General features: G+C 38.9%; 2 protein-coding genes and 1 long non-coding RNA gene across 9 annotated transcripts in view; 2 read left to right on the top strand and 1 right to left on the bottom strand.

Annotated features, from left to right (window-relative positions):
* RANBP3L (RAN binding protein 3 like) overlaps positions 1-10,040 on the top strand; it is a 46,548-nt gene extending 36,508 nt beyond the window's left edge. For 4 of the 5 annotated variants that reach the window (XM_059173805.1, XM_059173804.1, XM_059173803.1 and 1 more), the window contains 5 exons: positions 411-541; positions 1,926-2,046; positions 3,464-3,606; positions 7,361-7,550; positions 9,164-10,040. In XM_059173805.1, coding sequence (XP_059029788.1) covers positions 411-541; positions 1,926-2,046; positions 3,464-3,606; positions 7,361-7,550; positions 9,164-9,207 — 629 coding nt within the window. In that variant the 3' untranslated portion in view covers positions 9,208-10,040. The remainder of the gene's footprint in view (positions 1-410; positions 542-1,925; positions 2,047-3,463; positions 3,607-7,360; positions 7,551-9,163) is intronic. The other variant, XM_059173806.1, reaches the window with a different exon arrangement.
* A 253-nt stretch (positions 10,041-10,293) lies between these two features.
* On the bottom strand, positions 10,294-15,037 carry LOC131831660 (uncharacterized). Its single transcript, XR_009353745.1, has 3 exons — positions 14,557-15,037; positions 13,912-13,979; positions 10,294-12,809 (listed from the first exon to the last, which is right to left on the bottom strand). It is a non-coding gene; the product is annotated as an uncharacterized LOC131831660 (long non-coding RNA).
* A 246-nt stretch (positions 15,038-15,283) lies between these two features.
* NADK2 (NAD kinase 2, mitochondrial) overlaps positions 15,284-23,742 on the top strand; it is a 45,921-nt gene continuing 37,462 nt past the window's right edge. Inside the window, exon 1 of one of the 3 annotated variants that reach the window (XM_059173809.1) lies at positions 15,284-15,796. In XM_059173809.1, the coding sequence (XP_059029792.1) occupies positions 15,497-15,796 (300 nt within the window). In that variant the 5' untranslated portion in view covers positions 15,284-15,496. Of the gene's footprint in view, positions 15,797-23,450; positions 23,610-23,742 lie in introns of those variants that run through there. The other 2 variants (XM_059173810.1, XM_059173811.1) reach the window with 2 other exon arrangements.

Raw genomic sequence — 23,742 nt, 5'->3', positions numbered from 1 at the left:
ATTTTATTTATTTTTTTTTACTTGAGGCTATGGGAAATTAAAGAGATGTATCTAAACTCGGGTAATTCACTTTTGAAAAACGCTCAATTTTTTTTTTTTTAAGATTTCGTTTATTTATTTGAGATACAGATAGAGAGCGCACACAAGCATAGGGGTGGGTGGCAGAGAGAGAGGGAGAGGCAGGCTCCCCCTGATCAAGGAGCCTCATCTGGAGTTCGATCCCAGGACCCTGAGATCATGACCTGGGCTGAAGGCAGACGTTCAACAGACTAAGCCACCCAGGCGCCCTGGGAAACACTCATTGTTATAAAAAGCTAAGGGGGCATGTATATTCATGGGGACAATGAAGAGCTTGTACAGTAGAGAAAATGGGGTCTTTTATGTGTCTTTTCTCCCTCTTATTTTCTTAGGCACAGACTCTCTTAAAAATATATCCTTAATTGAATCAGCTGCTGCTTTCTCTTCTACACCATCTCCCAAATGCTTGCTAGAGAAAATTGATGTTGTAACAGGGGAAGAAGCAGAGCATAATGTATTAAAGGTCTGTATATCACCCGGTGCTCTTTCTGCCAGCACGTGTATACATGAAGCCAATTTCTATAAGCAGGAACACCTTTGCAAATGAAGGCAGAAGTATCACTTTCCTGAAGACATAGCTGCTTCAATAAAAATGTGAGAGGCTTCCAAAGACGAAGCCAACATTTTGTTGTATTCATACGTTAGTATATGTAATTTTCAGGAATTTGGATGGTTGGATTTAAAAGCGTTCACGTTCGTCTGTCAGAAAGAAGACAGCCAGGCACCCTGTCTTAAAACAACTTCAGACCCATGTTTTACACTTCTCATGCCTACTTTTATAATCAGTGCTATCATCCTATGATTTAAAAGTTCTACTTACCCTGGACATTTTTAAATGATAAGATGAATAGATTTCAGTTCAAGAGAATTAAAAAAATTCTGTTCGTCCTTGAAAAGTTCTTCTATATAAGTTTTGGACTTCATATAAAGCAAGACTTTCATAGATGTGGTGTCCAGTATTATACATAGGATTTGAATGTTAATTGCCTTAGGGATCAGCCAAGGCAGAGGAAATGTAATTACTATGACATAATCGTTTTTCAACAAGGTGCAGGTTTCCTCTTCTCTTTCTCCTTCTGCATTTACCCCCCAAATCTTTCCATTTCTCTCCTCCAATGATTTACTGATACATTTGATGGTACAAGTGTGCTTCCAAGCCTAAATCTCAGATCAGATTAAACCGAGATTAAGTGAAGTAATTGCTAGCTGTTGAGGCCCTGGCAGGCTGTCTTTTTAACAAGTCATCTTGGTAATTCTTATACATGGTAATACTTAATTTTGGTAAACATCAAATTATAGTATGGTACTCTGGGGTACCACATCTAGTTTTGATGCTGTGTTCCTCAAAAATTTTTAAACATGCAAATAGTTTCACTATTCCTTTACTTTCATGTAAGTTACATAGCTCAAATAACATCAATTTCATTTCAAAGTTGGTACACATAAATATATTGTTAGGTGATGCAGAAAATAGGTATGGTATTCTGCCATTTACAAAAAAATTAAGGGACATACGTATTGGCATGTATGTACATGCAACTATCTCTAGAAAGAGAAGCAAAATACCAGCAACAGCGATCACCTGTTGCAGGGGTGGAAACTGACAGATGGAGAAGTCGGGCTGGGAAGGACTTTCCACTTTGTATATCTTTTTGCTTTTTGATGTTTGAACTATTCAAAAATTGCATGTTTTAAAAGTTAAATAAATTTTTAAAGCTGGTTTACAAATCATTAACAGAGGTTATTCTGGTAAAATCAGGCAAGAAAAAGTGTTACAGCATAGGAAAGAAATCACTTTGAAAAACATTTTTTTTCTATATTTGACATTTTAAAAAATTGTCCTTTAGATCAACTGCAAGCTTTTTATATTCAACAAAACAACACAGTCCTGGACTGAAAGGGGCAGAGGAGCTTTGAGGCTGAATGACACAGCAAGCAGTGACTGTGGAACATTCCAGTCAAGACTAAGTAAGGAATTGTTTTGTACAGCCACCCACTCTTTCTCAGAGTAAAATTGCCAATAGATACACATCATCTTCTGGAGATGTGTTATCAGAGTCAACAAATCAGACTGTTGAAAGCAGTGTTGTTTCTAATGTGCTATAGCAGCTTCGTGTTTGGAGCAGGCTCTGGTTCTGCCTCTATCACTGACTAACTAGTGACCTTGGAGAAGGTACTTCATCTCTTCCTGCCCTAGTTACATCAGTTTCCAATGGGGAGACTAGTACTCCGTGACTAACTGAGCAACAGGGAGAATTCTATGAGATGATGCACTTCAGCAGCTCTGAGCAAGCCCAGCACACACCTCAACCGTAATCTCCGTGTGACTTAAAGGTGTGTGATGACATTAGTTTTGAAGGAAAAATAGTTTTTCAAAAGAGAGTATTTGCGTTGGCATTTCTTCTTGGCATTCTACATAGGGCGTGTGGCTTGAGATGAAGGGCCAGTTTCCCAGGAAACAGAGGTGTGTGGTTACTGACATCCAGAGCGATGGTGAGAATCTGGAGTCGATCAGACTGAAACACTCAGAAAGTCTTTAGCATCCAAAAAGACACACTGGGCTTTGTTCAGAGGCCCAAACTGAAAGTGGGCACCCTGGGCAGGGTGAGTAGGTTTCCTGGTCAACATCGGGAAGTCAAAGCTGTGGAGGGGACCATTGGTAGAAGTTGGATTCACATATAAGGATGTTTCCTGAGCTTTAGATATCGAGCTCGAGAACCCAGTAAGGAACAGAATTCAGACTAAAAGAATAGGAACTAGGTCTTCAGTTTTATAACTGGCAAACAGGTTTCCAAATAACCCAACCAAGCATTATTCCCAAGGCAGGATGCTAGTTGTTTTCTACTCTTGTTCCGCGCTGCTCTTTCTACTGCTTGCCAAAATCTGTGATGCATGGTGTTTACGTTGCTGGGGACCTTGTTTTACCTTTTATATGGTATATCATGATCACCTGTCCACATCAGTAATTCTCTTTCTTCCCAATTCTTAATGGGTTCATAATATTATCTTGAATAGCCATGTCATCATTTATTTCGCTACTTCCATTTTTTGAATGCCTAAAGCCCAGTTTTCTCCACTGTAAGCAATTCTTGGATAAATATTCTTCAGACCACTAGCTCCTCAAAGGAGTTCTAAAATTTTCATCATTTTTTAGTACTATAGTAAAAAAATAAATTCCAGCTTTTAAGCTAAAAATAGTCCTTCAACATAATAAAGCTCGGTTGGAAAACCAACTTATTGTCAAGCCAAATTACAACTTCATAGTGAAAATACAGTCTGAAAAACAACTGTAATGATTGACTTTGCTTTCAAAAATGGCACATTCCCCAGGAAGGTCAAGGAATCGACTGTTCTGTAGTCTTATATATTTACCTTCCCATTTTAGTTATGCGCAATCAAGGCAGCCTGAGGCTGATTCTCAATAGCAAACTCTGGGCTCAAATGGAGATCCAAAGAGCGAACCACAAAAATTTGCGAATAACAGCTACTGATTTAGAAGACTACAGCATCAAAGTGTTTTTAATTCAGGTAAGTAACAAAGTTCAGTGATAGAGAATTACTCTACTACATTTCTAGGTCTCTGTAATTGCTAATTTGTTTAATTTCTTTTTTTTTAATTTTTAATTTTTTATAAACATATATTTTTATCCCCAGGGGTACAGGTCTGTGAATCACCAGGTTTACACACTTCACAGCACTCACCAAAGCACATACCCTCCCCTAATTTGTTTAATTTCTTTGTAACCTGTACCACTGGCAAAAAACAAACTTCAGCCATTGATTTTGGTTGTTTACAGTTTAATATAAATTTTAAATTTTATATGAAATTTATAGCTTAACACCAAAATCTACGGTAATCAGTTGGTATATGTCCTGAGACATTGGTATTGATATATGCTTCAAACCTCCACATTTTTCTTTACCATTGAAATTATATCAACAATCTTACTAAGTTACCAAAGGGACTGTTGTCAAGATGGGCTCCTAGGAGTCCAGGGGAATACACAGCCCAGCGCTTATACTGAATGCTGAAACTGAGAAGGCTTTGCAATCACTAGAAAGGAACCAGTGAGAAATGGAAAAACACAGGGCTAGTAAGTTTAAAAAAAAAAAAAAAAAAAAAAAAACGTCCTGGAGCAAATTCCCATTCTGGACATGAGTCAGTCTCCAAGGTAACAGGATTGGAGCACAGCCTTAGCTTTTCCTGGCAGCAGGAATGCTTGACCTCAAATACAAGATCCAGGCACAAAAGAGAGAGAGCTGGCAGGAATCAGACCAGAAAAAAGGCTAGGTTTCATACATAGGCTGAGACCCAGAAGACTTGAGAAGACTGAGTACTCATGTGACCCAGGCAGAGGGTAACAGTACAAGTAAATTAGCTCCCATATAGTACTGTGGGGGTGGGGGGGAGTTGCCAAGTGCCCAATGATGAAAAACCAAAGTTTTATTAACTATCAGTAAGGGTACTCTTAGGTGTAAGTAATGCTGAGTATTAAGATGTTAGAGTAAGAGCATGCCCAAATGCTGTTCATCATTTAGGGAGACAATCCCTAGTACTCTGCCCGGCTGGGTCCCCTGACTTTGAGCAAGTAAAGCAGCCTGCTTGTTGCTAATACTGCAACCGAGACCAATAGCTAAGATGGGATTGTGCTGTTCAATATCTGGCACACGCGGACTCCGTAAATTGTAGGATATCTGCTACAGATAAGCAAACATATGAAAATCACCCCAATTTCCTATCCAAGGGATGGTCACTACTAACATTTTTTGTTGTATATTTTAGCATATATGTGTGTGCGTACCTATGTATGTACAAAATGTATGATCTGCAGGTAGCTTAGTTAGATCTCTGAACTTGATTTTATTCATCTGCCAAATAAAGATAATAATAATAATATACTTTATAAAGTGGTTGAATAGATAAGAATGCTAATATTTGATTATGAGGTACACGTATGTAACCTTTTCACTCATGAATGAAAATGAGTGTTTTCATGTCATTAAATAGTTCAGTCTTTAAGAAATCTTTTAACAGGTGAAAAGAATTCTATTATGCACCCTAATTTATTTCCACTAATTCTACTTTATTAAGTACCTAGGTAATTTACTGTCTTTTGTTATTATAAATTCTGCAAGGAAGTTGTGAGGAATTCTCTGTGTACATACATGTTAATTTTCTTGGGAAAATTGTCTTGACAAATTTCTCTTCAGAAAAACTGAATCGATTTTCATTCTCACCAGCATTTTCTTATGGTACTTCCTGGGAATTATAATTCTTTTAAGCACTAAAAATTTGTTATTCAAAAAATATATCATTGTGATTTTATTTTTAATTTCTTGTTCTGAATTTCTTGAATGGATATTTCTGAATGAATTTGGCAAAACGCAATATGTTAACTAGTGGAGAACATATTTAAATTTTAATGTTAGAAAATCAAGGTAACAGAGTAGTATTTATATTTCAATTACAAATACTCTTTCAATATTTATTAACTGACTAAGAAAAAATTACACCTTTGCATATAATGTAAAAAATGAAATCAGTCGAGTCAATAATTATTTTCTCAATATTTACTATATAATATTTAGCATAATATGAGGGAAAAAAAACATTCTATTTAACTTTTCGTTATTTTCTCCCAAAGTAATTAAGGAAACTTAAGAAAATCCAAATGAAAAAATATAATTTTAACCCTTCTCCCAAAAAGTTGGCATGTAGTTTGTTCAACCCTCAATTTCTTGGCTTTGAAAAGTAAGACAGCTTCCTGGAGGATTAGCAAAGAGAAAAATTTACCTGGATTTTCTTTGAAATTGTGAAAAGATAAAAAAAAAAGTAAACTGCTGCCATGTCACCTAAAAAGAATACTGACTTTGATGGCAAAGATCTGGCATTCAAGCCCAGTCATTTGCTGACTATATACACTCACACAAGTCATTGTTCCTTTCTGAGCCATAATCTCCTCATCTGTAGAGGGAAGTGGGAAATGAGTATCTACTGAATACTTGTGCTGGGTGCTTTTGCTAAAAGAAGTGAAATAAATAATTCACTCATGGTTTTATTGTAAGGATTGAAAAAAAAAGAATGTAGTAACCATAACTGTTATACCAATGTTATTGTTACCATCATTTTTTATATTAATTGCATCCATAAAAACAGCATAGAAAATACTGAGAGCAAAGACTTCTGATGTATTTCTGATACAATATTGTAAGGGTGGCTCTGTGGCCCAATGGATGGCACACTGAATTTCTGTGCTGCAATATTATAGACCACTCTAATGAGCTCTGTTTTCCCACTGAGCTGGGAGGCTTGTACATAATGTCTAAACACAGTCTTGTAAAGGAAAGGCGGTCTTTTTTGATCCACCCTACACTTTTCTACAGTGTAAAACAGTGGAGAAAGGATAGTCTTAATTTCAAATGGAAATTTTAAATCATGGGGCACCTGGGTGGCTCAGTTATTAAGCGTCTGCCTTTGGCTAGGGTCATGATCCCAGGATTCTGGGATAGAGCCCTGCATCAGGCTCCCTGCTCAGGTGGAACCCTACTTCTCTCTCCCATTCCCCTGCTTGTGTTCCCTCTCTTGCTGTCTCTCACAAACAAACAAACAAATAAATAAATAAAATCTTAAAAAAAGAAATTTTAAATCACAGAATTTCATTTCTCAGTTTAAAATGCACAAATTGGGACCTGTTATAAGATTATTCACTTTCAGATTCAATTTGCTTCAAGATGAGTGGCTTTTTGCTCTTTAATTTTTAGGGTTATTTATAGTCTAGATTTATGCCGTTTGATCCCTTCCTTATTAATAGTGAAAGATTAAAAAATCTCTAAAATGTGGCTATTACTAAGTTATTTATACTTTTTTCTTAAGATTTTTGTTTACTTATTCGACAGACAGAGATCACAAGTAGGCAGAGAGGCAGGTGGTTGTGGGGGGAATAGCAGACTCCCCGCTGTGCAGAGAGCCCAGTGCGGGACTCGATCCTAGGACCCTGAGATCATGACCTGAGCCAAAGGCAGAGGCTTAACCCACTGAGCCCCAGTTATTTATACTCTTAAGATTTTATTTTCTTTATTTGGGGGAGGCAAGAGGAGGGCAGGGGGAGAAGGGGAGAGATTCTCAAGCAGACTCATCCTGAGTGTGTGAAGCCTGATATGGGGCTTGATCTCAAGACCCTGAGATCACAACCTGAGCTGAAATCAAGAATTGGCTGCTTAAACTGACTAACCACCCAGTTGCCCTATTTATATTCTTAACAACTTAATTTTCCTCATGCAGGCCAGCGCCAAAGACACAGGATGTCTGTATGCAGCAATACATCACCGGCTCCTTGCCCTTCGGAGCTTCAATAAACAGAAAGATGTAAATCAGGCTGAAAGCCAGTCAGAAGCAATCCTGCAACAATTAAACTGTGAGAGCTGTGATGAAGATGAGGATGATTTCCTCCAAGTCACTAAAAATAGATCAGGTAAATAACTTTTCTTTTCTTAGGTCAGCGGTTTAAGAAAGAAATCTTCTGCACAATCCTAATAACATGAACTAGATTTTTGTAAAGTGGAACTTATCTATTTAAAGTGGATGGGAATTAGAGTCCTAGCTCTTTGGATCAGAGGAATGGGTTTGGAAATCATTGTCTTCTGTGTATGGCCTTCATTAGGATTTTGCCAAAATTCCTCTTCACTGTGATGCCCATATGTCATTTGCACATAGATTTAATAAAAATGCCATGAAGTCTTACACTGAAGACTTACACTGAAACTAACCCATTTATTCATATTTTTCATCACTTGTTCTCATTTTCCTATTATGGGCCATAATAGAAGAAATCACAAATACATCATAAAGGTAAAAGCACATTACGATGAAGCCCACCAGACATATATGACTTGAAATACTGAGACTCCTATTTGTCTCCTTTTTGGAATTTGACTGCTTTATCCTCAATGACTTTTTTTTTTTTTTTTTTTTTGCCTATGGCAAGCAGTACTATTTTTTATTGGGTCAAGATTCATGAATTGAACAAGGTTCAACTGGAACCAGTTGTTAGTAGATTTTTAGGTTTCAGTGCTTGTCCTGATGATAGATTTAAAACAAAAATTTATCATTATTTTTGGAGAGAAATATGGTCAAGGAAATAAGACGACCAGCTTTGCTATATAAATGGTGCCAAGTACATTCAGTAATAGTTTCATTTAGGCCTGAATTCTGCTCTACAAAGAACTGAGTAACATCCTTATAAAGACAGTGTGTTAACATTTTTCCAACCTTTAATCATTTTAGATCTTAAAGGTAACTTAATCATACATAGTTTAAGAATCTCCACAGGACAAGTGCAAACATGATGAAATATCTTCCTTTGCCTAATCCTAAGAATGTAATCAAGAAGAAAAATACACAGAATATGCAACCCAGGAATATAAACTGCTTGACTAAAATGAGCCGGACAACTAAGTGAATATGATTTTTCTTGTCACTATTAAACAAATGGTTTCTTATTCTTTAAAGTGTATGAGATCTATACATAAAATTACTTTTATAATGCATATATTGTCAATAAAATGGGGTCTATTGGAAAATGAATTTGTATCCATCAAAAATGTTAATTTGAAATAGGATTAAATGGCAAAATTTTCTCATCAAAAGTCACACTTAGGAAATCTATATTTTATTATATTCCATTTTAGGAAAGAGGACTATTCAACTCTCTTCATACAAAATGAGAAACAATGGAAATAATGCAAAGTAAATGTCAATCATAGGAACCCATCCTTCCTCTGCCATTTTCTTTTTTCACTTGGTATTTTCTCCAGGAGGTGTTACATACAAATGCTAAACTGTTAGGAAAGCAATAAAAAGTCTATTTTTTAAAACTTTGTTGCCCATGAATTAAGGAAAGGTTTAATTATCTGAAATGTCACATTTAAAATTAGTAACATTTCCAAATGTTACATATAAAATGTATATTCTATATATCGCATTTCCTCATAGTAAGCATAGTCATGCATATTCATGTTCAGTTGTGTTCAATATTAAATGTAATCCGAATATAACATTTTGTAATATTTTGAATTTATATCACAGATCCTTCTAGGTGGACTCACAGACAGTCAGTTGCCTGTTCATGAGCGCCATCTACCATAAACGTGACAACATCTACAGAAGGATTGGTCATCTTACTGAAAATTCTAAGCCATCCTAACAAAATGAGAAGATCCTATTAATTCCTTGGAGAGTTTTTATAGCAAAGTTCAAAAAAGATAATTTGTTGCAGTTAAGATTTTTCTCTTATATAGTTTAGTAATTGCAAGATTTTACATTTTGTTTATTGTGGAGAAAATGACAGAATTGAAGAAATACACGGACTTTGGAAGTTCAAAATTTATCATTTTTGAAGAAGCTAATTTAGAATAGGATTTGATAACTAATTTGGACTATTCATCACATTGGTGGATATAATAGTTAAAATAAATTGCTCGATTTGATAAATGTTTAACTAAAATGTTTTTCAGTCATACATTGGTCATAAAACAAATATTTTACAAGATTTCTAGTCATTTCTTCCAAAACAGTATAACTGCATGCTAACATTTCATTAAGTCATTTTTCTCTTCTGGGAAATGTGTATTTTCATGTAATCTTTAGATTTACTACTATGCTAAGATTTATATATTCATGGTATCAATTCCTTTAAAGATAGTATTGTTCTTGGACTTGTATCCATTGCACCTTGTATATGCTTGACAACAGTCCAGCATCCAATAGCTGTGGAAGGGATGATCAAAATATATTAACTATGTAACAAAACAGTAAGTATATAAGAAGTAAACTGTGTTAACTTGTTTTTTGCTTTATGTAATTAAATTGTCATTAATAGACTAATGGGTATAGCTGTATAGAGACTTTAAAAAAAAAACAAATATATTCATATATACCCAAATGAAATTTGTTCTTAAATGCTGTTACTGTGGTGGACTGTATTAGTTTCAACACTTGTGCAACAAAGTTCTGATGCTCCTCTTTTGAGATTTGTCTCAGAGACACTTTATGAGTTACACACAAAAATTAGGACTTCTAGCCATATTTCATTTTTCAATCCAGTTTGATCACCCTATGACTTCAAAATGACTTTTGATCATGATTTCTAAATATTCCCTTGTTAGAAGCATCTTAGTTCTCTCAGGGTGCCATAATAAATTACCACACTGTGCAGCTTCAACAATATAAATTTATTTCTCCCGGTTCTAGAGGCTGAGAAGTTGAAGATCAAAGGGTTAACACAATAGGCTTATTCTGAGGTCTCTGCTCTTGGTTGTAGGTTGCTGTCATTGCCTCCAGGGCTCACAGGACCTCTTCCTGGGAGCACAGGCAGGGAGAGAGCAAGCTCCCTAATGCCTCTTCCCATAAGAGCACTAATCCCATTAGACGAGAGCCCTGCCCCCATAAATTTATTTAATCCTAATTACCCCCCAAAGCCCATCTCCAAATTCTATCATATTAGGACTTCAACATACACATTTGGGGGAGAACATAAACATCCAGTTTGTAACTAGGGAATAGGATTTACAATTCCAAAATGATTTCTGAAAATTTTTTGAACAATGACAACATATTTGGAATAATGGGTCTATCTTCACTAAATGCTACTTTGAAGAACAATATTCATTTGGATATACACATGTGATTATACATTTTTTAAAGTCACATTATTTTGCTATAGTACCTCTCATAGTAATAAAAGCAATTATTTAGATATAGATAGGTAGATTCATACATACATACATACATACACATAGGTATGGTCAAATCTGAGCTAATGCCTGACAATTTGTTATATGAAAGTTTAATTAACTCTTTTAGACTCTAATTTCATTAGCATATAAGTTGTTCAGAGTTTTGTTCTTTCCCTATAACTTAGTAAAGTTAGCTCATTCATATGAATGAGAGAGGCTCATTCATTATAGTGACTATAGAAGAAATTCAGTATCCTTCTAAAATAAGCAATGATTCGGGAAATGGAAAAGAAAAATTAATGTGAGAGAGGAATACAGAAAAGGTAGAGAGAAGAAAAAAAATCAAAGAATAGCTCTAGCATAAAAGGAAGAATAAAAACAATGGGAAAGCAAAAGTTTAAAGTTGGTTGGGTTTTTTAACTCCTAAAAATGCCTCTGATGCTGAAGACATCAGAGTCAGTGGAAAATTTCCTTTAGAAGTGGAAATAAACAGGAAGACATCTGGAGAAGAAATTAATTGGTTCTCTTTTCCTATAAGATCTTAGCTGATATGGAAACATTGTCATTGCACCAAATTGTTAAAGTGAAACAGACAACAGAGATCTTCTTTATCTTCCTGACATGTTCATTCTTGTGCTCACTTTAGGGTGGAGATAAAACAGTATTTTTTTAATGCTTCAGATATTTTAATATCATTTGAATTTATTCTTTCTTTCATTTTCCTTATACTTTAACTTTCCTTGTACTGCATATACCAAGCAGAAAAAAAAAATTAGACTACTTTAATTACTTATTTACTCACTAATGCCAGTGCAACAGAATAAAAAAGAGTATCAGAAAGGCAGAGAGAAAAAGTGAAAATTTCTTCATTATGACATGGTTACCAACAGCAGAAACATGGTATTTAGCTTATGATTTTCAAACCATTTCTATCCACTCTACTATTCCTTCTTATAATCTTTATGCAAATATTTAGTAATATTTTAGAGGGATAATAGAAGTAAAAAATCCTTATAATTTCTCTTTGTCCTCTATCTTCATTTAACCTTCCTCTTTTTGGCTTTTCTACATATGTTGACCTTTCTGTAAGGTGAAGAGATCACCATACATGATAATCATTTTCATAAATTATGAGATGATTTCAAAGCATACATTTTAGATTTTGATATAAGCTGCTTTTTGTCAAAATTTACTTCAATATTTCCCAAATATACTAGATATATATTTAATATATTATCTAATTATAGATCTTAGATTCATATAACCTGACCATTCTTCTCTTTCAACAGGACTTTAGACTCTACTAAGTTATTCAGCTTAATTACGGGCCATCAAAATGTTCTCTTTTAAAATACTATTTTACATCCATTACTGTCAAAGCCAGGAATCTTTTGACCCCAACGATTAATATCCCATACAAGTCTTAGAATATGAGGATGTTTAAAAAAAGGGGGGTATGTGTATCTTTCCTAGAGTCAGAATGTATGTGAAATGGGTTGGAAGGGTATCTCTTAACCTTTGTAAATCCTCAAATTGTGAATATCACAATGATATAATTTTCCCTGTAACATGTTGAGAAAAATAAGTTTCCTGAGATGTGGTTACCAGATGGTTGGGTAAGCCCACTCTCTAGAAAAGTATATCAGCTGTGCCAGAGATGGGTTTGAGTTTTTGACACTCAGTTACATTACGGATTGTTTTGGATTGTTTTAGTAGTTCGAGGGTTTTGAAACTCATATTAAATCCACAAATGCAAGCACTTCCGTTTGTTTTGTGATGGACAAATCACACTCACAGTACTGCAGGATTTTGACATCAGACTTGCCGTGGACAAACTGGAATACATGAACACATTTAAAGTTTCTAAGATGATATTTGGAAACTGTGGCATTGGAGAAGTTACTGAAATAACTGGCAAATATGTAGCCTAATAAAGACTTGATGTAATCGTTTTCAAACAATTAGAAGTTCACCAAATCTTCCTAATTTCTGCCAACCTAGTGGATATAAAAGACTATTTCAGTGAAATTACCTTAATTTGTATTTTTCTAATTTCTACTAAGGTTGATTATCTTTCAGGTATTTATTCTCTGCTTGTTTCTTCCAAGAAATTCCAGTCAAAGCTAAGTGTGCCTGTCAAAGCCAAGTGGCTTTGACACTCTTTTAAAAATTCTTTTATATTTAAAAGATTTTATTTATTTATTTTACAGAGATCACAAGTAGTCAGAGAGGCAGGCAGAGAGAGAGGGGAGGGGGAAGCAGGCTCCCCACCGAGCAGAGAGCCCGATGTGGGGCTTGATCCCAGGACCCTGAGATCATGACCTGAGCCGAAGGCAGAGGCTTAACCACTGATCCACCCAGGTGCCCCAAATTCTTTTATATTTAATTTTAACTTAAATTTCTGTATCACTAAGACCCAATATTTTCATGCAAATAGGAAAATAGTATAATTCAGTATCATCTGTTTGTCTCAAATACAAGTACAGCGTATACAGGATAAAAGCCAAACTCCTAAGCATGGATGTAACACTTTCCATGACTTCCCCCTCATCTGCCTCCCTAGCCTTACTTCCCGCTGCAGCCTGCCTTCCTCTAAATTCTCTAGCAATTCAGAACTATTTCATTGCTCCATACTTTTTTTTTTTAAGGTTTTATTTATTTATTTGACAGAGATCACAAGTAGGCAGAAAGGCAGGCAGAGAGAGAGAGGAGGAAGCAGCCTCCCTGCTGAGCAGAGAGCCTGATGCAGGGCTCAATCCCAGGACCCAGAGATTATGACCTGAGCCGAAGGCAGAAGCTTAACCCACTGAGCCACCCAGGTGCCCCTCATTGCTCCATACTCTTGCTCATGCTGTTTCTTTGTGGAAATCTTCATGATAAGAAAGTGTTGGAATAGTGAGGAGAGAAAGGGTCTTGAGAAGGTTCAAGTTATACATGAGTAGCTCACACCCCACAGAAGTTAAAAGATGGGCTTTAATTTCCACTCCAAGTCACTATTTGCACCTGCTGTGAGGCAAAGTTCCAGACCAGAAGGGATCAGTGACCTACTAAAAGTAGACATCAGCCTTCATTGTGTTATTTTTTATTCTAATACACTACCTGGCACACAGGAGGAACTCCATAAATATTCAATGAACCCATGAATGAACCTCGGTAGTGGTGGCTAGCTGAAAAGGAAGAGTGAGAATTCATGATCAATTTGGGCTTGATAGAACCTTGGCGTCACTCTAGCTCAACACCCTCCTTTTCCAGATGAGGAATCTGAGGCCCAGGAAGATGAAGTGACCTGCCCGAAGTCCCCAGACTAGTTAATGATAATGCTAGGACTATAAAAAAGCAAGACGGGGCCCAAGCAAGTGGATGTAAGGAGCAGGAGGGAGGATGTGGACTGCCATTTGATTCTCCTCTTGGAATGAGAGCGTTTTCTCCCACTTCGCTTCCTACGAAATCAACCCAGGGCCATGTGTAACTATTCCTACAGGGCCAAGCCTCTTTCTTCCTCTGACCTCCCAATCCGCTCAACAGTCCAAAGCAGTCATCATTGTTTTCAGAACTCACTTCTTTCCAGTTAAGAGTCTCCAAAAAACCTAACTACTTACTGCCTATAGAAGTCTAAATTACTAACATTCTTACCTTCCTCTATTGACCTATCCACTTTTTCCATCTTATCTCCTCATCTAGAAATGCTCCACATCGCCGGATTCCTCTACCCATTTTCCTCTAATTTCCTCAAAGGCTACCTACCTGTCGTTCTCCCTCTGAGCTGACAGTTTTTTGGTTGTTCTTAGGGGCTCTAACTTGAGCAGTCCCACAAGGCACCATTCTTCGATGGACCAGGCACTCGGCTCACTGCGGTCTATCTTGCAGTACTTAATAATTTCTGAGCAAGAACCTCTGCATTTTCATTTTGCACTGGGCCGCACCAATTGTGCAGCTGGTCCTTGTTCAGGCTCCTTGGCCCCCAGCCCAGCGCTGGTCATATTGGCCGTCCGACTAGATTTGGTTAAACGAAGGAATAAAGAATACAGTCTTGTGTGCGATAATGACAGGGTCTAGTTTTACACGAGCCGATAAAGTGCAGTAAGGAAACCCAAGCGAGGAGGCGCCCAGGGTCGCCTTGCTCTAGCAACAGAGGCTCGAAACCCCAGACGGAGCCCCTGCGCTGCTTCAGACCGGTTCCAGCTGGATTCCTAAAGCAGCTCAATCGCCAAATGGAATTCCAGCCCTTCCTCCGGCCGCAGCCAATCCCCGCAGCTCCTCGGGCTCCGAAACCGCAGCTGGCTCTGATTGGCCCACAGAGTTGGCGGCGGGCGGGTGGGTTTGGTGCCCACCCAGGGAAGGGGGTGGAGCAGGAGGTGGGCCCCCGAGCGGCGAAGCGGCCACTGCGCAGGCGTAGATGGAAACCGATACACAAACAAACAAAACCCACAGCCCAGAGGCCTCTAGCTCTTCCCCGCCCACCTTTCCCGGGCTCCGGCGCTCCCGCCTCCCCGCCGCCGGGCTTTTCCCCGCCCCCGTCAACGTCTGGGCACGTCCCCCTGGCGGCGCGGGCCACGCACGGCGGTGCACTTAACCTCTCCCCGCCCGGCGCAGAGTTAAAAGCCGGGGCGGCGCGGGCGGCGCGCACTGCTGGTGGCGGGGAGGCGAGGCGGGACCCCGGGCCTGCAGCCCCGCCGGGCGGAGGATGACTTGCTACCGAGGCTTCCTGCTGGGCAGCTGTCGGCGTGTGGCGGGCGGCCGGGCGGCGGTGCTGAGGGGGCCGGGCGCGGGAGGCCCCGCCGCGCGGCCGCGGCTCTGCGGGGACGGCGGCGGCCGGCGGCACCTGGGGCAGGGGCAGCCGCGCGAGCTGGCGGGCTGTGGCAGCCGCCCGGACGGCGGCTTCCGCCCGTCGCGGGTGGTAGTGGTGGCCAAAACAACCCGGTACGAGTTCGAGCAGCAGCGGTACCGTTACGCGGAGCTCTCGGAGGAGGACCTGAAGCAGCTGGTGGGTCCCGGCGCCTCCCGCTCCCTGCTGTGTGCGGACGCGGCCCCCGTTCACTCCCAGGCTCGGTCGCGGCTTCGTGGTGTGGCGAGACCGCTCGGGACCACCCTTCCTCCCCGGCGCCCTAGATGCCCTGCCTTCCCGGCTAGGTGCCCTCTACTCCCTCTGGTTTCGCTCGTAGACTCCTCGCTTTCTGTGTTTGTGCGTCGAGAGAGAGACGGGGGAGAGAGAGACAGACGGCGGGAGAGGGTCACTGTTACTGTAGAGACCCCCAAGACGGGGGAGAAAGACTTGGAGGGGGGAACAGGAGCCCCCAGTGGGAAGGGGTTGGGAATTCATTTGTGCGCTCACCAGCCCCACCCCCTGTTTTCCCTTTCGGGAATAGCAGCAACAGCCCCGAGAAAGGTGGGCGGGTGGCTGAGGTCTGGACGCTCTGGAAACAGGTCCTCAAGCCTCCCCCAGGAAAGGGGCCCCGGGGCATGGCTGCGGGAGGTGGCAGAGAGGGCTGTGGTACCGCGGACACACCCCCTTTTACTCTGCAGGACTGCGAGGCCTGAAATACTCCGGAAAGACAGTCTGAGTGAGCCTTTTCCGTGATGGAACGTGGTCGTCAGACAAGGTTCTAGCAGTTTGTTTGAAAAGCACACGTGTTTTGAGTTCAGGGTCTAGCAGGGGAGAAAATTTGACTTTGGATATATGCTGTTAAGTAGAAAGGGCAAGATGGAGGGCAGGTAAACTTGGTAATTATGAGATAAAAAGCCTGCGTCCATAACGTAGCAGTATCTCCACAATGGACTCTCTTTAGTAGAGATAGCAATATTTTTGCAAAAGTATATAAATCCATCTAAAGGGGGAAAAAAAAAAACCCGAATTTCCCTCTCCTCTCTCTCCTTTTGAGATTTCTGATCCCATGCGCTCTACTCACCAACGTTAGGGAAAGGAGAGTGAAGATGCCACCATGAACAGTATGGAAATCTCTAGTTGTTGATACCGTGCACCAAAAAGCTTGGAATTACATGCCTATAACCAAATCTTGTAGACTTCTTTACAGGAGTAGGCAGCCTGTTTTAAACTTCTGGTATGGTTTCTAATCTTCAGATTTGTTTGTAATGTTGTGTACAGGTATCAAAATGAGGTTGTAAATCCTGTCTGCTTAAGTACTGAATCTATTTTCAGCATTCTTGATTCTTTAATGAGTTAAATGAGGAGGGCCCCTGCTTTCATTACATGGAAGTGCTAGGTGCAGGTTTGTTTTCTCTCCTTTAGTGTTTGCAGATGTAGCAATATATAGAAAACAGTTGTGTGATTTAACAAGAGGAGATCAATGACTTTGAACAGGAAGTTGGAGTAGTTTTAACAGGGAGTGAAGTAGGGGATGAGGCAGGGAAGAATGATGTCAGACACAAGCGCATTATTTGTGTTGGGAAAGGTGTGTTCCTTGGATTGTACTCAGTTTTGCAGGATTTTTAGGTTAAAAATTTTAGGTTAGGTGAAAATACATATATAAATGTGTTGTTCATACAATTTTACAAAATCTCTCACAACAGTTTAAATTAGTACACTCCGTTGGCCTGTTTGAGGTGTGGGATTGCGGGTAGGATCTTGGGGTTCTAGGCCCAGTTCTGTGTGGTTAACTTCCTAGGGGCCTAATGTGTGACAACGATACCTTTTTGTAGTACGGTCAGGTTTTCAAAGTGCTTTCCCTAGGTCATTGTGTGATAGTAGGATTGGACTAGATCATCTCCAAGGCCTTTTTTAGTTCTGGTGTTTTGAAACTGTGGGTAACTTTTCAAGGCCTCAAGAAAATGCATGCCCTCTGAATTAGACTTTTGAACTAGATAGCCACTAATTAAAACTTTTTAAAATGTGGGCAAATCAATATGTCTTTAAAAATTGAACTACATGGTGTACCCACTCTGAGTATCTAAAGAGAAATCTCTAAGGTAAATATTTGTCTTTGGCTAGGCAGTGTTGTTTGGGATAAGAAAACTTTGAGTTAAAACTTTTGTGCTATAGAACACATGGTTTTGTAATTGCAAGGCACATTTCAATTATGTTTTATTGGATTAGCTCCTTACTGATTTGAGTTTGTTTTACCATTTATATTAAAGGCACCGTTCAGAATGGAATATCATTAGGTTGAGTGCAAGCCAAAGAATACTGAGCTGTGTAAAAGATATTAAGATATATGAATCACCTGAATTGGGTGTGTAAAAGAAAGTGTCCATGTCTCTCTCTTTTTTTTTTTTTTTTTTTTTTGTGAGTTTTGGATCTTTTATTTTTTATTTTTATTTTTTTAATTTTTTATTTTTTATAAACATATATTTTTATCCCCAGGGGTACAGGTCTGTGAATCACCAGGTTTACACCCTTCACAGCACTCACCAAAGCACATACCCTCCCCAATGTCCATAATCCCAACCCCTTCTCCCAAACCCCCTCCCCCCACATGTCTCTTACTTTAGTCTCTGGCAGCATACCTCTTAATGTTTGTAGTGTCATGGTAACCTGAATTTTTTGATCAGAGGGTTCTCTTTTGTTGTTGAGGTGGTGATTTTGTTGCAGAATAGGTCTGTGTTAGGTTATTTGTTAAAATGCCAATAAAAGATGAAGGATGGAGTGTCAGTGTAATTTTATACCCTCAACCCTCATAGTTTTCTCACTTTGTAGAAACTTAAGTAGAGGAAATACTTAGTTGTTAGAGCCCGTACAGAGTAGGTTTCTATCTTTCAAAGTTGGTCAAAGTCTGACTTCCAGTTACTCGTTCACATTGGTTGCACTACTTTATTTTTTTAAATCTTGCGATGTTTCCTGTGAATTTCTAGGAAGGTGCCTTCGAAGTTACGTTACCTCTACTGGCTCATTACCTTGCAAGGGCTAATTAAACTATTACTGTGATTTGCTTACATCGTAAGAGATGCAGCTATTCAGAGATATGGAATTTTTTTTTTAAGATTTTATTTATTTATTTGACAGAGAGAAATCACAAGTAGATGGAGAGGCAGGCAGAGAGAGAGAGAGGGAAGCAGGCTCCCTGCTGAGCAGAGAGCCCTATGCGGGACTCAATCCCAGGACCCCAAGATCATGACCTGAGCCGAAGGCAGCGGCTTAACCCACTGAGCCACCCAGGCACCCTGGAATTTTTATTAATAGGGTCCATGGAACTCAACAAATTAGATCTTTAAGTGAATCAAAGCTGATTGGAAAGGGTTTTGACATTGTAAACATGGCTTATTGGCCAAAGAGTTACGTTTTATTTAAACATAGTTAATACCAAATAAAATCGGAACTGTTTCTACTCTTCTCTTCCTTTATCCCTACCCAGAAGCAACCTTCTTTAATGGTTGCCATTTTTAGTTTTTTTAATTTAATTATCTTTATAATGGGATAGAATAATTTCATTTGGCAGTCCCTGTATTACTGGATTAAATTATTCCTAGTTATTGCTTTCTTAGCATACTTAGGAGATGCAGCACCTTGGATTTTATTTACCATGTATCCTGAAAATGATGGTGTAGCTTAGGTTATAATTCTTGGGCAGATACTTTTGCCACATGGTGTGCATTGAGTGTAGTGTATGGGAGTATTTATCAAATTAAAGAATATGATCTGGAGTACTTCCAGGGCTTTCTAACAGAATCCCACTCCTTCAAATCTTTCAGATACAGGCACCAGAGTCCTCTATCTAAAGTGAACATCTGGCCGCTTTATTCCTCTGCTCAGAACTTCTCAAAAGCTCCCTCCCCTTAACCAGTAGAATCAGCTAGGAAATTTGTTAAAATGAGGATGCCTGGGGCGCCTGGGTGGCTCAGTGGGTTAAGCCGCTGCCTTCGGCTCAGGTCGTGATCTCAGGATCCTGGGATCGAGTCCTGCATCGGGCTCTCTGCTCAGCAGGGAGCCTGCTTCCCTCACTCTCTCTGCCTGCCTCTCTGCCTACTTGTGATCTCTGTCAAATAAATAAATAAAATCTTTAAAAAAAAAAAAAAAGGATGCCTGAACCTCAGCACCACAAGATTCTGATTCAGGTCCTGGAGACTCCAGACTCTGCCATCCTGAACCACACCCTTAAGTTTGCTAGCTCTGTCCAGGGATCTGCATTTTTAACAAGTTCTCCAGGTTTGCAAGTGGTCCCCAGATGACACTTTGAGAAACATTGCTGTATGGGAACCTTTAGGATCCTTACTTAGTACTCCAGATAAGGCCCTTCATGAACTGGCTCCTGTCTACCTCTTGAGCTTCATTTCTGATCAATTTTTTTCCTGAGCTTCATTTTCCATTAATTTCAAACTACTTTCATTTTCATTAGGTGGTGTATTTACTGACCAGTAGTGCATTAAAATGGTTCAGTATGTAAAAGATACAGAAGGGTGTGCATTGAAAAGCCTTTTTCTTATTCTTGCCACTGGGCATAGTTTTTGTCCCTGGAAGTAGCCACTGTTAGCAGTTTCTTGTTTTTCCTTCCAGAAATAATCTATACATACAAATCAGCACAGTGAAATATTTTTCTTTGTCTCATCCTTTTTTACTTAGTGATTATATACTTTTTAAGCTGTTCTGCACCTGTTCTTTCTTTAAAATAGTATGTATAGTATTCCGTTGTGTGCATGTCTTAATTTATTTAAATACATTCTATAATGAATAACATTTGTGTTAATTTATTTGCATGTGAATCAAACTTGAAGATAAATATCTAAAGGTAGAATTGTTGGGTCAAAATGCATGTGCATTTGACTTTTTAATAGGTATCACCAAATTGCTTCCCTTGGAAGCTGTACCAGTGTATACCTTCACCAGCAATGGATGAAAGGTGCTTTCCCCCCTCCATAAGCCATTTATCACATTCTGGGTGTCTTACCAGGATGGTCCATGAAAAAATGGTATTTCAGGACGGTTTGATTTGCATCTATTAATGTCTTTACTTTTGCAGCCTCTTTTGCTTTGAGTGTTCTTCCTTCCTCTAGCCAGCTCCTCCTTCCTCTAGCCAGTTCCTAGCCTTCCTTTGAGGTCAAGCTCCAGACATTACTTCCACAGGAAGCCTTCCTTGGGAACCTGGCTGTGCTCCTTTCTGCTACCAAGGTTGTGTTAGATGTTCTTTACTGTATCTTCCTAATACTTCCATATTTGAGCTTTCCACCTTTGAGTATAATCTGATTATTTTCTTCTCTAGACTTGAGGACAATGACCTCATCTTATTCATCATCCTCTCTATCTTCCCATCCCCACCAAAAAGGGTTCTGACTTTTTAAAAATGAGTTTTGGCTCTTTTCTCCTGGAGGCTCCAGAGCCTTATTTCCAATTATCGTTCTTCCAGAAGATTTAAGCTGCTGAATGCTTAAGGTTGAGGTTACCAGCATGAGTTCGTACAGGAACAAGGGTTTCATGGTTAAATACGTTTGAGAAACATAAACCTAAACAAGACAGAATTTTTATTTGACCATAGGATTTGGTGGGGGAAGGGGGTGCAGATTAGTAAAGCATGTCAAATTATGTGGAATACATCTTGGAAAATAGAGGCTTATGATATACTCCTTCCATAAATATTTGCAGCTAAATAGGAGACTCCTGAAGATGTAAAAGGATTGAATATTACAGTAGCTGAAATTCTGCCATTAACGTAATCATTGACCAATGTGCTTTAGAGCCCTGATTTTCCCCCTTCACTGTATCAGGATTACCTGGGGGAGATTTTAGAAACCAGGTATATATGGGCAGCCGTGAGCTTGTAAATAACATAATGTCTTACTATATGATCCCTTTTCCTGTATTTTCAATTATATGAATTACATTTTGAGTAAAGTATTGATGCACATTAATATCTTCTCAGCTAGTAAAGTGTAAGTTAACTTTATTTTTCACTATCAGTAATCTTTGTTAATATGTAACAGAAATGTGTATTTCAGAATATCAGCAAGTGTGTGGGTTATTTCTTTCCTTGGCAAAGTTCATTCTATATGATGTGGATTGTGCAGGAAATTCCACCAACCTCTGTAAGACCTTTTCATTCAAGAAGAGGTTAGCTGATTGGTTCTCTTCTTCCTAACTGAAGGTTGGTAGAATTGGGACTTGGGAACAGAATAGTTCTTGATTGACCTATATAACTTAATCATTAAATTGAGGCTTAGGGCGCTAATGAGTATTTTCAAGCAGAAGTGAAATGTATAGCTAACATAGGAATGTTAGGAGTCTGTAGTGGGCAAGTCCTGAGTTAAGAGCAGGAGATAGGAGTTTTGATCCTGGTACCAGTTTATTAGCTTTATAAACTTGAACAAGTAACCTAATCTCTCTCTATTTATCAGCCTCTTTGACTTTGAAATAGGTATAATAATGTCTGCTTTTCCTTGCTTATATAATTTTTAGGAAGATCAAGTTAATCTATAATTTACATAATTTAGAGCAGCATAATTCTAATTTTTCAGGCACAGTAATGATCATTATGTAAATGCCACTATTATTTACTGAATTAGGTACCTAAAATGGTACTGCTTTGGTCACTTCAAAGTGTTTCCTTTATAAAATAGACCACTAAAAAGGCATGAAGATTTGTTGAATCTAACTCCTCCTTATATGGTTTTTGTTATTTTTAAGCCAATTTCTTGGAGGAAGTGACAGTCTTGATTTTTTTTTTTTTACTTTCTTTTAAAGTTAATTCACTTTAAGTGCTGTCTAGTATTACATTGTTTGGACAATTAGATTGTTTCCATTTTTTAAATTAGAAAATGCAATTAGAAGTACAAATATGTCCATAAGCATTGAACAGCTCTGTGATTCCCCATGTTCTCAGTGGCACTTGGTAGACTTTTACATTTTTGCCAAAGTGATAAGTGTGAAATGATATCTTTTAAGTTCAGGATATCTTAATTAAATATTAATAAGGAAGAATTTATATGTGAATGGGAGAGAATAGTACTAGCAAGACGGCGGGGGGGCACCTGGGTGGCTCAGGGAGTTGAGCCTCTGCCTTCCGCTCGGGTCATGATCTCGGGGTCCTGAGATCAAGTCCCACATCGGGCTCTCTGCTCGGGGTTGGCGGGGGAGCCTGCTTCCTCCTCTCTCTCTCCTTGCCTCTCTGCCTACTTGTGATCTCTCTCTGTCAAATAAAATCTTAAAAAAAAAAAAAACAGGGGCAAGTTAATTTTTTTTGCCAACAAAAAGAACCTAAATGTTTTTGACTCTAATCCACAGTCAGAAAAATTTTATATCATGACTAAGTGCATATACTCATTTGAAATAAAAGATAAAATGAAACAGTTGAACCAGTTAAAATGTAGTAAAGTTTATTTTTTTCTTAGTAATGTGGGTTGTCATCAATAAATTGATGTGACAACCTTTTTAAGGGTAGTTTGGAAATCTTTGTTCATGAATAAGTTTATAGAAGCTAAATAGGTAAGCCGGACCTTATAAGTATTAAATGTCATGTGCAGGAGTTGGCTTTATGTCCTAGTAATTTTCAGTCTATTTTAGCAGGAGAATACAACTATCACTCCTACTCTCTTTCCCCATAAGCGTGGAGTGGAGGGTCAATTTTTCTGAGACTTGAGCATTCTGGAACTAGTATGAAAGCAGCCTCCTGGTGGTGGTTGTTAGGTTGGCGGAATGGGAAATAAAGACTGAAGACTCAGTTAGCGGTTCTGGAGGCAGGCTATTTATTGCACGAGACCGGAGAAGAGCTGATGTCCAGAAGCCAAGCGGTGGCAGCATGAATGTGAAGGACGGGTTAGAGAAGCAGTTTACACGTATATTTATTGTACTTTGCCACATGGAGATTGAGAGTGAGGGGAGAATTAAACGGGATACTTGGGTTTATTCTGTTGATTATGTAAGTATTGTTAACTGATATATGGGGGAAGAGCAAATTTGAAGGAGGAATATGTCATCGGATTTGGATGGTTTTGGTGAGAGGTACTTGATCTACTAGTGGGGGGATTTAATGTAGACCTTTGAATTTGAGC

This window comes from Mustela lutreola, chromosome 5 (genome assembly GCF_030435805.1).
Source record: "Mustela lutreola isolate mMusLut2 chromosome 5, mMusLut2.pri, whole genome shotgun sequence".
Lineage (NCBI taxonomy): Eukaryota > Metazoa > Chordata > Mammalia > Carnivora > Mustelidae > Mustela > Mustela lutreola.
The sequence above is the reverse complement of the archived record's forward strand: the minus strand, read 5'-3'. Positions and strand labels throughout refer to the sequence as shown.